The sequence below is a fragment of the Pan paniscus genome, chromosome 4 (assembly GCF_029289425.2).
Source record: "Pan paniscus chromosome 4, NHGRI_mPanPan1-v2.0_pri, whole genome shotgun sequence".
NCBI classification, from domain to species: domain Eukaryota; kingdom Metazoa; phylum Chordata; class Mammalia; order Primates; family Hominidae; genus Pan; species Pan paniscus.
The window spans coordinates 129,442,811-129,453,901 of NC_073253.2; the positions used below are offsets into that span (position 1 = coordinate 129,442,811).

An 11,091-nucleotide genomic window follows, 5' to 3' on the forward strand; every position below is an offset into this window, starting at 1 on the left:
AAGAATGAAGAAAAACTGGATAAAATGGGTAGGGAGGTGGGGAGGAGGTGGGTGGCCCTAGGGCATAAAAGGCTGGATCTCCATGGTCTTCCTTGGGCCCCTCTGCAGCCTCCATGCTGCAAGGGCCCCACAAGCCACAGAGATGAGCCAGATTGACAGGACTCCCTCCCTCCCATTCTTCCGACTGCCTCTACTGCGTACCTGGGTGCCCACCTTTCCTGATATCTTGGCTCTGGGCTCTTGGGCTCCCACTGGGGCTGGCTGTGCCATGGAGAGGCCCACTCTGCCTATGGGGGCTGTAGGGTGTCTATAACTGGCTAACACTGATGTTACCTCTTCTTTCTGGGCCCTGCTCTGCCCCGCTGCCTGCTCGCCCTCTGCCCTGCTCTACCCCTCTGGCATGGCTGTGAGCAGACCCTGGCTCGCCTAAGAAATGCCGTGCTCGCTTTGGCCTCAACCAGCAGACGGATTGGTGTGGTCCGTGCAGGTGGGTTTGTCCCCACCATCGTTCTCCCTTTGCTTTAAGCTACTTCCCTGACTCTGCACATGTTCCACTGGGCCTGCAGCCCACTCCTTTGGCCCCTCAGCCCACTAGCATACTCAGCAGATTGGGAGCCCAGGCCTCCTGAGAATAGTAGTAAATACTGAACACAGCGTGTGGAGAAGACCACTTGGGTCTAAGTGCAGGAGGATTGGAGAGAAAGACACAGAATGTTCCAGAAAGGAAGGACAGACTCAAGAAGGTAGCTCTGATGCCAGTGGGCCTAGCAGGTCCTCAGCAAACAGACAGCTCAGCCACCACTAAGGGGGCCTGGAGCCCATTCTACCAGGCCTCAAAGTCATTATGGCCCATGGGATCCCTGCCTGTACCATCCTGAGCCCTTAATCTGAAAAAGCAAGGTGACAACAACACAGAACCATCTGGTTGCCAGGTAGCCTTATGACTTGCTATCTTGTACCTACTGATACCAAAGGGCTGGAGAGGCTGGGGGAGAGGACCCAGGGGGTACCCTGGGCTGTCTGAGGGAAAGGGCTCATGCGTTTCACCATACAACAGAGAAATACTTGTGGGTGTGACAAGGTTTACCCAACAAGTGGTTAAAGTTTCCTCAGTCAGTTTCAGGCCAGGCCTGGCAGGGCTAAGATAGAGGGTACTCCAGGCAGTAAGGCCACTGGCTCTAAGGAACACTTGTCCAGCCTCTCAGTGTACCCACCACACTCCCTGTCCAAGGGCAAGGAGGAGTTTGGGGTGTGTCTGTGTATCCACATACATATGCACGGTGGGAAACAACCCTGTCTTCAGGGGAAGTTCTATTCCATTCATTCCATCAGAGACAAACTGGCCCAGAGAACTCAAGGATGGTAATGGACAAGAGTCACTGTCCATGTCTTCTTCCTCTAGCCCAGCCTGAGGACTGGGATGGCTGGGCAAGGAAGCCATAGGCATTGCGGCCCCTTGCCTTGGTGCAGATGTGAGTCCCACAAACACACCTGGAGAAGCTCAAAGGCCGGGACTGGGAGATGACTCCCTTGGAAGACAGGTGACAGCCCATAGGCCTAGTGACAAAAGGCCCCTTTGCCACCTTGTGGCTGTTCTGGGAACTGCACCTGTCCTAGGTCTGGGCCAGACCAAGCAGAATGGCAGTCTGAGGACACTGACTTACCACCCAAGTCCCAGGAAGAGAGGACAAGGAATCAGCCAGGCCTGTGCAAAGGCAGCATTTTTTGGTTGTGGTGTATGACTATGAATTCACCCTCTGTTTACAGATAACTCTCTTCACTATTCCTAGGAGGAAAAAGAAATGCATTCGGTACTTACCCGGAGAAGGCCGCTGCCCCAGCCCCGTTCCTTCCGATGACAGTGCTCTAGGCTGCCCCGGGTCCCCAGCTCCCCAGGACTCACCCTCATACCATCTGCTGCCCCGCTTCCCCACAGAACTGCTTACTAGCCCTGCGGAGCCGGCACCTACATCCCCAGGTCTCTCCACTGCTCTCAGCCTCCCAACCCCAGGGCCCCCACAGGCCCCCCGCAGCACCCTGCAGAGCACACAGGTACAGCAACAGGAATCTCAGAGACAGGTGGCCTAGCAGGCACAAGACACCTGGCCACATCCAGGAGCCTACCCCCTGAGAGAAAGTGACAGAGACCCAGATCTCATGGAAACTGGCCAGGGGTCCTGTTAACGTCATCTCAGGGTCCAGACCCTGAAGATTTCAGAGGCTGCAGAACTTCTGCCTGAACCTGGGGTCATCGATTCAAACTGCTCCAAGTGGTGGGAATCAGATCTGTCTTGATGTGTCATCTAATTAAGGGAATCCCTTGTACCTATGGCTGCCTGCATCTATTCTTTGTACCATCTGTCTTGCCAGCCAGAAGCCTCTGCCTCCCTAGCTTTTCTGCTGTAGGTCAGAGATGGGCTGAACTGAGCCTAGCTACCTTCTCTACCCATCTCCCCCATCCCCCACTGCCACACCCTCCCCATTCAGACACTTCATGGACCAAGAATGAGCTGGTTTGTCAAACAACATGTGAGCATGGTCACAACCACAAAGCTCAAGATGACAGTTCTTCTAAGGAAATGGAGAAGCTCTGTTTATAAAAACAAAAACAAAACCAGCTGCTACTCATAAGTTGGACCAGAGGAAGCCCCTTACTATGATCTCAGGAGCTTGCAAGAAGCAGGAAGGGGAATGGAATAGGTTAAGTTTAGGCCTATCAACCTAAGCAACAGAAATAATCTGACACTACCTTATCAGGCAAATTGGGGAGGGGAGGGTGTATCTAGCTCTAGTTCAAATTTGGAAGTGTTCCCTGAGAAACCCACCAGCCTAAGAAGCTCTGGCCCCAGGCTTGTCACTAGCAGCTACAGTCAATAGTTCAAAGAAGTCATGGCCCAAATCCAGTGTGCACCCCTCCCCATTCACAGAGCCTTTTTCACAATTCCATTTCCAGTTCATCTATGGCAGTCCAGCCAGCTCCTGGGCAGCTTGAGAGGGCAAACCCAAAACCTCACGACAGCCAGAGCCTGTCTTTCAGCATTCAGTCCAGGCCGGCTCCAGTTTCCCCATGGGGCTGCGGGACAGAGGACCATTACAACTAGATCAAGGAGCCCAGAAAACCTCCAGTAGTGGACAACAGGTTTTCACCATAGCCTACGTTAACCCATTTTTGAGCCAAGCTTCAACCCTCAGCCTTGAAAAACAAGTCTTTTTAAATTTAATTTTTGTTTTTTGCCTAAATCCAAAGAAAAAGGGCTGTCGGGCCAGGCGCGGTGGCTCACGCCTGTAATCCCAGCACTTCGGCAGGCCGAGGCAGGTGGATCACCTGACGTCAGTAGTTTGAGACCAGCCTGGCCAACATGGTGAAACCCTGTATCTACTAAAAATACAAAAATTAGCCGGACGTGGTGGTGCGCGCATGTAATCCCAGCTACTCGGGAGGCTGAGGCGGGAGAATCACTTGAACCCGGGAGGCGGAGGTTCCAGTGAGCCGAGATGGCGCTATTGCACTCCAGTCTGGGTAACAGGGAGACTGCATCTCAAAAAAAAAAAAAAAAAAGGGCTGTCCATGTACTCACACACCCCTCAAAAAAAGCCTTTAGTTCCTACTTTAGCCACTGGTTTCTCAGAATCCAAAGATCACATATTCTAGTGTAACACTGCAAGAAGTCTTGAGAAAAAGATTATTGTAGTGTTCAAAATATTTTTGTATTGTTAATGCATCATCATAGAAAAACTGTTTTAAACATGAGAATAAAGATACTTTTTACTGGGTTTGTTTTTCAAAGCCTGACCCTGAGGAATAAGCTGTTTCAGTAACAGAGCATGATATTCTTTCCTTTTCTTCTCCACAGTCAGGAAACTTGGAGTTTGTTTCCTATGGTACATATGTTCCCAAACCTCCAGCCTGTAGAAACCAGGGATTACACTTGTCATCTCCCCTAAAGGGGTGTGGGCCCTGCCTGCCTCACCTGAGAGCTATGCCTATACTCCCATTCCAAGCTTTGCTCTTAACCCCACAATGATGCAGGCCAGCCTGCTCCCCAGTGCTCATATGAGAATAAATGAGTCGCCAACTGCCGTCCATAAAGGCTGACAAGACAATTCAACCTGAAGTAGGTACACATGACCACTAGGCTCCATTTTCCTCTGAGGGCAGAGAGAAAAGAAAACATTCCACAAGTGCATATCCTACTTCAAGGAAAACAAGAGCAAACAGGAGTCTTTTATAACCTATTAGCACCACAAAATCCTAAAGGAGGATTTTTTAATAGCACCCCTTCCTCCCAAAGACTGCATCTTTAAAAATTATTATTATTATACTTTACGTTTTAGGGTACATGTGCACAATGCGCAGGTTAGTTACATATGTATACATGTGCCATGCTGGTGCGCTGCACCCAAAGACTGCATCTGTTAAGACACAAAGTATTTTTCATATTTTCACACAAGCCTTCAAGTTTGATAAATCTATTACCCACTTTTTAAAAAGTCACATACGCTGTTGGTGGACACGACAGCCACCATATCCACTTTATTTTTAGATTATTTGTATACATTTAGGGGGTAGAAATGCAGCTGTGTTACATGAATATATTGTGTAGCGGTGAGGTCCGGGCTATTTTTAGATTATTTGTATACATTTAGGGGGTACAAGTGCAGCTGTGTTACATGAACATATTGGGTAGCGGTGAGGTCCGGGCTTTTAGTGTGCCTCTCACCCAAACAGTGTACTGTGCACGTAAATAGTATACATTGTACTCAACAGGTAGGATTTCATACCTCATCCCCCTTTCATCTCCCACCTTTTGAAGTCTCCAATGTCTATTATTCCATTCCGTATCCATATACCATGTGTACTCACTGTTTAGCTCCCTACAACCCACTTTTTACATGAGTTTCCACCAAGTACACTGCCGTCTTCCTGAGACCTATCATGAATGTAAAAGGTGTCATGAAGGCACCTCAACAGGTCAGTCAACAAGTAGATGATACACATCAGGCAAGAAGTATTTCACATGGGACAGCCACTGTGCCACCATCATGCATTGTCATTGTCACTCCACTGAGTTCTATTTTTTGGATTTTGTGTTTAAAGTATAAAGAAAGTCATTTTCCAGAGCAGCGTCTATTTAAAGTAGGCCACTGGAAGTTGTAACCCCAGACTTGCTTTTGCTTCTGAGAGAGTGCTAGAGGACACTAGCCATTCTCTGGACATCTGTCCCATTTTAAAGAATTCTGTTCTGGCTACTGGCCTAGTTGTTTAAAAAACCTACATTCTAACCAGGGCTTATGCAAGACCAGGTTGCTGCATCTGATTTGGTGTCTCACTTAGAGTACACAGGGTACCTGAACAATGCAGTCTTTGTGTATTGGCGGGGAAGTCTTTGGCAACTCTGTTTAAATCAGATCAGCTTTTTTTTTTTTTTTTTAATCTGACTTCATAAAGGAAACTCAGATCCTCCCAAATCACCCTGGTGCATTCCTGCGAGGCCAGAGGGTGACTTGAGATTGCAACCTCAAGTTCAACTTCTAATACCACACCAGTCCCCCTTCACTGCCAGCTGAGAACCAACCCTGTTTCCTGAGACATCATAAGACAAGATACCTTAGCCTCCCTTGAACATTTCCAGACAACTAGCAGACTGGCAACTTGGGTGAAAGACGTTCATCCCTCCCCTGGTACAGCTGCTCCCCATTTTGTTCTCAGTGGATATGGTGAGGGTTCAGCCCAGCAAGCAGACAAAGCCTATGTCTCCCAACGTGAAGGTGTCTACTTTAACAGAACCCCATGGATGGACTCTCTTCTGACATGTAATTATCTTTTGAATGGCTCCTGTGGTCTCCCATTCCTTCTGGCTGTGGACCCCCAACAGCTAGCTCAGAAGCACTGCACCCTAGCTTTGTTCAGTATACATAAGCCTGGCCAGGAAGGCCACAAGTAAAGGGAAGCGGAAGGGTTCTTTATATCCTGTTCCAGAGAGGAAGAAAGGGAATCAATTCCTGCATCCGTTTCTCAGAAAACAGCACAGAACAGAAGGGGTAAGGGTAACAAGGCCATGTTAAACTACTTCTTAGGCCTATATGTCAAAGTAGAATTTAAGACCCAAATCTAGTTAATTGTATAAAAAGGCTAAGTTGGCTTTTCTTTGAGGTTCTTTGAGAGTCCTTAACTGCGACTCTCAGATCTCTTCAGAGCATTTTTAAAGCTCTTCAGGGCTTTAAGAGTTCACCAAGGGTTTCTGAAACAGCTGCCCACCCAAGCAGACCCTGGTTGTGTCAACTCCAATCCCAACTTATTGTGATAACCTTGTTCCAAATCTCAAATCACCCTGTGGGCATCTTTCAAATTCTGACTCCTGAGCTCTTCTCTAATGGTTTGGAGCTACTAACAAACCATTACTGGCAGTGAGCATCTGAAAATACTCAAAACAGCACCGAGTTTGAAAACAGGAAACATAGATGGTGGGGATGTTCACATACACAGTCCCTTAGAATAAAAGCCTAGCTCAGGTCAGGAAGGATTTTCAAGCTCTTAAAGATAGCATGGGATTAGGCATGTTAACTGGAAAGGGAAAACTTATGTCCTGGGGGTGGGAACTATACTATCACAAGCAGTCCTCACAAGTTAGGTCACTATTGGTAAGGCATGTTTCACTTCTGAAGACAAGATAGCAGCTGTGAATTATGCGGTAGATAGTCCGGGCCGACACTTCTTTCATATTCACCAGGGGCTCTGGACCAAGTCTTCCTTTTTCATTCAAGTGTTCTCATTCTTTTATCTGAAGCCTAGTTCTTTCAGGCATGTGCAATGTCAGGAAGCGGGGTTGGGGGCTTGGGGAGGGAAGAGGAAAAGCCAGGTTCCACTCACCAAAAATAAATAAATAAATAAATAAAAATTTTTAAAAAGCCACTCTGGAAACCCTGCTTGAGTACTTGAGGATAGAGTACAGCTTCTCTATTTTCCCACCCCTTTCCGTAAGCTTCCTGGAACAGAAAAATCTGCAAAGCAACTGAAGAAGGCAGTTAGAGGTTGTGAAATGGTACATTCAGGAAAGAAAGGACAAATAAGAATTTTCACCAGATAGGTGGGAGGTATTCAAAGTGAGAGCACTTTAAGGAAATAAGCTGATCCTCAGTGTGCAATAAGAGGCTGCTATATAGCAGGTTGAAAATTTGAAGTTAAGAGATATCAGAAGGTCTGAATATACTTAAATACTTCCAGAAAATTTAAAGTTGACAGATATCAGAAGGTCACAAGAACTACAGATGTGGAAGCAGACACTGTTATGAGCAACTACATTCCTCCCATAGAATGCTGCTCAATACTGGCACACAGACCAGAGGTAGCCAGCAGTACACAAGACTGCAAGGCAACAAGTACATTATCAATGAATTAGCCATCTATCACTCAAACTATGTCCCGCATTGGAAGTGTGTCAAGCAAGAGCACCTTCGACAACACTTTTCGGCCACCACTAATGATCATCTCCACTGATGCCTCAGCAGAAAGGATAACATTCAGCCAATCCCGCTTAGGTGTCCAAACGGCTCAATCTTGGGCCAAAGGACATGCTCTGAAATATTTCTTACACCATACTTCATCTTGATATGCACAGCCAGTTCTCTTACTCATTCTCTGTGACCACTGGAGGTAGTGATTTTTAACAACAGTAAACAAGAAAAAGTCATCAGGACTCTTAACTGTAAAACCCCCAACATTCAAAAGACTGGTTTAGTTGAACAGCAAAAAAATAAATAAATAAAAATTAAAATTAAAAAAATTAGAATTTAGCTCAAACACTCAAAAATTGCCCTGCCTAATGTGGGTCTGATGAATAAATGCTGATAAAATACTACTGAGTGTCAGCAAAGTACTGTGACTAATCCTGCCCTAATTTCTCTTAAGTCTATATTCTCAGGGAAATGTACCAACACCCAACCTTCTGCTGTTAGTTCCTGACTGTGCACTGCTTTTTCCTCACTTTGGCATCTGTCCACCCCCAAACAAATCCAACTCGATTCTTGAAACCAAATTAGTTTCACTTTACAAAACCTTTCATAGCACCTTTCAGCTCTGTAGCCCCCCATTGGCTCATTAATCTGTTCTGTCCAGAAACTTTTTTTTTGTTTGAAACGGAGTCTCACTCTGTCGCCAGGCTGGATTGCAGTCAGTGGCGTGATCTCGGCTCACTGCAACTTCCGCCTCCCGGGTTCAAGCAGTTCTCCTGCCTCAGCCTCCCGAGTTGCTGGGACTACAGGCATGTGCCACCACGCCCAGCTAATTTTTGTATTTTTAGTAGAGACGAGGTTTCACCATGTTGGCCAGGATGGTCTCGATCTCTTGACCTCGTGATCTGCACACCTCAGCCTCTGAAAATGTTGGGATTACAGGCGTGAGCCACCGTGCCCAGCCCAGGAACATTTTTATTAGAGTTATCCACTCCCTCCCAGCAGTATTTATGCCTTCTCTCCTGAACTACACCAAAAGCTCCCAGCTCCCTAGAGGGAAACCATGTCTAATGCTTCCTACCAAGGAGAAGCCAGGAGCTACACTTTAAGGATTCAGCCATTTTGTAAGCTTTCCCTTTGCTTGCAATCTTCTTATTCTTGACTTCTTCCTAGCTTAAAAAGTTATACACTGGTTTCAAATCCAGATAATTGAAGAATAACTTTTCAAATCCTCAAACAACTTTGTAGGGAGAACATTTACTTGGTTGATTCCTTCCTACCAGAATGTACACTGAGCTTTAGAAAAGGAAAAATTGGTGGGTGCTGTGGCTCACATCTATAATCCCAGCACTTTGGGAGGTTGAGGCAGGAGGATCTTGAGCCCAGGAATTCGAAAACAGCCTGGGCAACATGAGAACACCTCATCTCTATAAAAATCAATTTAAAAAAACAAAAACTAGCAAGGCATGGTAGCACACACATGTAGTCCTAGCTATTCAGGAGGCTGAGGCAGGAGGACTGTTGGAGCCCAAGAGTTCGAGGCTGCAATGAGCTGTGATCCCATCACTGCACTCCAGCCTGGGGGGCAGAGGTGAGACCTTGTCTCTTAAAAGAAGAATCAAAAAGCTCTTCGGGCTACTCTGGGCACACTGCCTATGGGGTAGTCCTGCTCTGCAAGGAGCAGTTAAAAAAAATCTTCAAAAGCTAATGGTGGCAAGCAAAAGTTAAGCTTGTAAAGGGTGCTTAGAGCAAGAGGTCTGCTGCTCTCTCAATTTTCTCTTTTCTGGTGGAAAATCACTTTATATTCCCAAACTGCCTTATTGAGAGCCTAGGCAAATTAATTTAAACAAAATTTATGTTGGGATCAGAACACGGCCCATAGGATTGGTCAATTTTTACGTAAACTGAAAAATCAATGTGATTTGGAATATCTGCCTGCCCTAAGTCAGATGCCCACAGTGACTCACTGTTACTATCCTCCCTCCCCAGCTAGTTTTAAGATAAGCTCAGCATTACTATGATGTCATGTTACAAGGCTGCAGTTACCTGTCCAACCAAGTCACAATATAGTTCTTGCTTAATTCCAGGAGCTGGTGTATTCTGACAGTTGTAGAGTAAAAAGTCACAGCTATAATCCCACACAAGGAGCTACAGGATGATTTTGTGAATCTTTGAGAAAATATAAGAACTGTAAAGCAGTATCTATTTTGTATACCAAGAATAGATTAAGGCAAGCTAACACATGGCACTTCAAAAGAGTAACTTGCTTCTACAACATAAGAATTATTAGGGCCGTGTGCGGTGGGTCACACGTGTAACCTCAGCACTTTCGGAGGCTAAGGCGGGCGGATCACAAGGTCAGGAGTTCAAGACCAGCCTGGCCAATATGGTAAAACTCCATCTCTAATAAAAACACAAAAAAATTAGCCAGGCATGGTGGCATGTGCCTGTAATCCCAGCTACTCGGGAGGCTGAGGCAGGAGAATCACTTGAACCCAGGAGGCGGAGGTTGCAGTGAGCTGAGATCGCACCACTGCATTCCAGCCTGGGCGACAGAGTGAGACTCTGTCTCAAAAAAAAAAAAAAAAAAATTATTAGAATTTGAGGGGGCACATCTTTAGCCTATGACAATGTTAAGGAGAAAATAATAAGCTAATATTCAGGAAGGTTTTGGTTTACTTTTAGATCACAAGTGACATAATCAATGAAAAGGTGAGAAGCCAAAGGACTGCCATGGAGTCCTTGAAAGGACTTCATCATTAAAAGCAGCACACTGCAGAAAGCAGCATGTTGTTTACAGAGGAAACCGACAAACATCCTTCAGTCACCCAAATCTGCCAAATACCTTCTTCCTCTCATTCTCTTTCCTGGTGAAATAAAAGGCATTTCCTAATTAATCCCTAAGTTTACTTTATCAACAAGGGTTTTCTTTCCTTTACTACTATAACAGTAATTAGAGAAAGTCTTCATAATTCATCAGTAACCACTCTCCAAACCAAGGCTATTATCAGCTATTATCAAGCTCTCCCCTCTCATGCATTAAAACTACTCTTCTTGTTTTCATTATGCCCTGTACCTGCATTTCACAAGGACTTTTCACTTCTGTTACTTATACTGAAATTCATGGAGTAGTGCTGCTAAATACAAGTTAAATCCTGCTGTCAAGTGACTTCCAATGAAGTTCTGGAACTAATATAAAGCAGACTGCACTAGATCTATAAAACCGTAGTACCTATTTCCAACTTGCCCAAGGCCATGAAGACACTAAAACTCCAGCCTCAAGGTATGACTTAATGCCACAATATTAGTTTAGAAGAATAGTTGGGAAGTAAGAGAGTAGCCAGAAATGAGTGGAGTTTTGAAGACTGAGGTTTGGCTACTGTGATAATGAGAAAGGACCACTCACTCCAGGTGAAAGCCTAGAAAAGTTCTAGTAGATATATTAAAGGAATAGTGGGCATACAGCAGGGAACAGGAAAAAGAAAGGTAGGAAAAGAATACTGCAACCAGACTGAAAAGGGCTTCTTAATACCATGTCTATGATTTATTTGGGTCCACAATGGTGAAAAATGGCTTATTTTCTCTTGGATCTCTATTAATGTAAAAGTTTACGATTACTAGGATTTTTTGTTGTTTGTT

At 45.6% G+C, this 11,091-nt stretch overlaps 1 protein-coding gene across 12 annotated transcripts in view; it reads left to right on the forward strand.

Moving 5' to 3' along the window:
- Nucleotides 1-3,793, forward strand: part of TCF7 (transcription factor 7) — a 39,588-nt gene extending 35,795 nt beyond the window's left edge. For 3 of the 12 annotated variants that reach the window (XM_055112685.2, XM_055112684.2, XM_034960507.3), the window contains 2 exons: nt 415-487; nt 1,791-3,793. In XM_055112685.2, the coding sequence (XP_054968660.1) occupies nt 415-487; nt 1,791-2,088 (371 nt within the window). In that variant the 3' untranslated portion in view covers nt 2,089-3,793. Of the gene's footprint in view, nt 1-414; nt 488-1,332; nt 1,742-1,767 lie in introns of those variants that run through there. The other 9 variants (XM_063604226.1, XM_055112686.2, XM_055112689.2 and 6 more) reach the window with 5 other exon arrangements.
- Nucleotides 3,794-11,091: the final 7,298 nt, after the last annotated feature.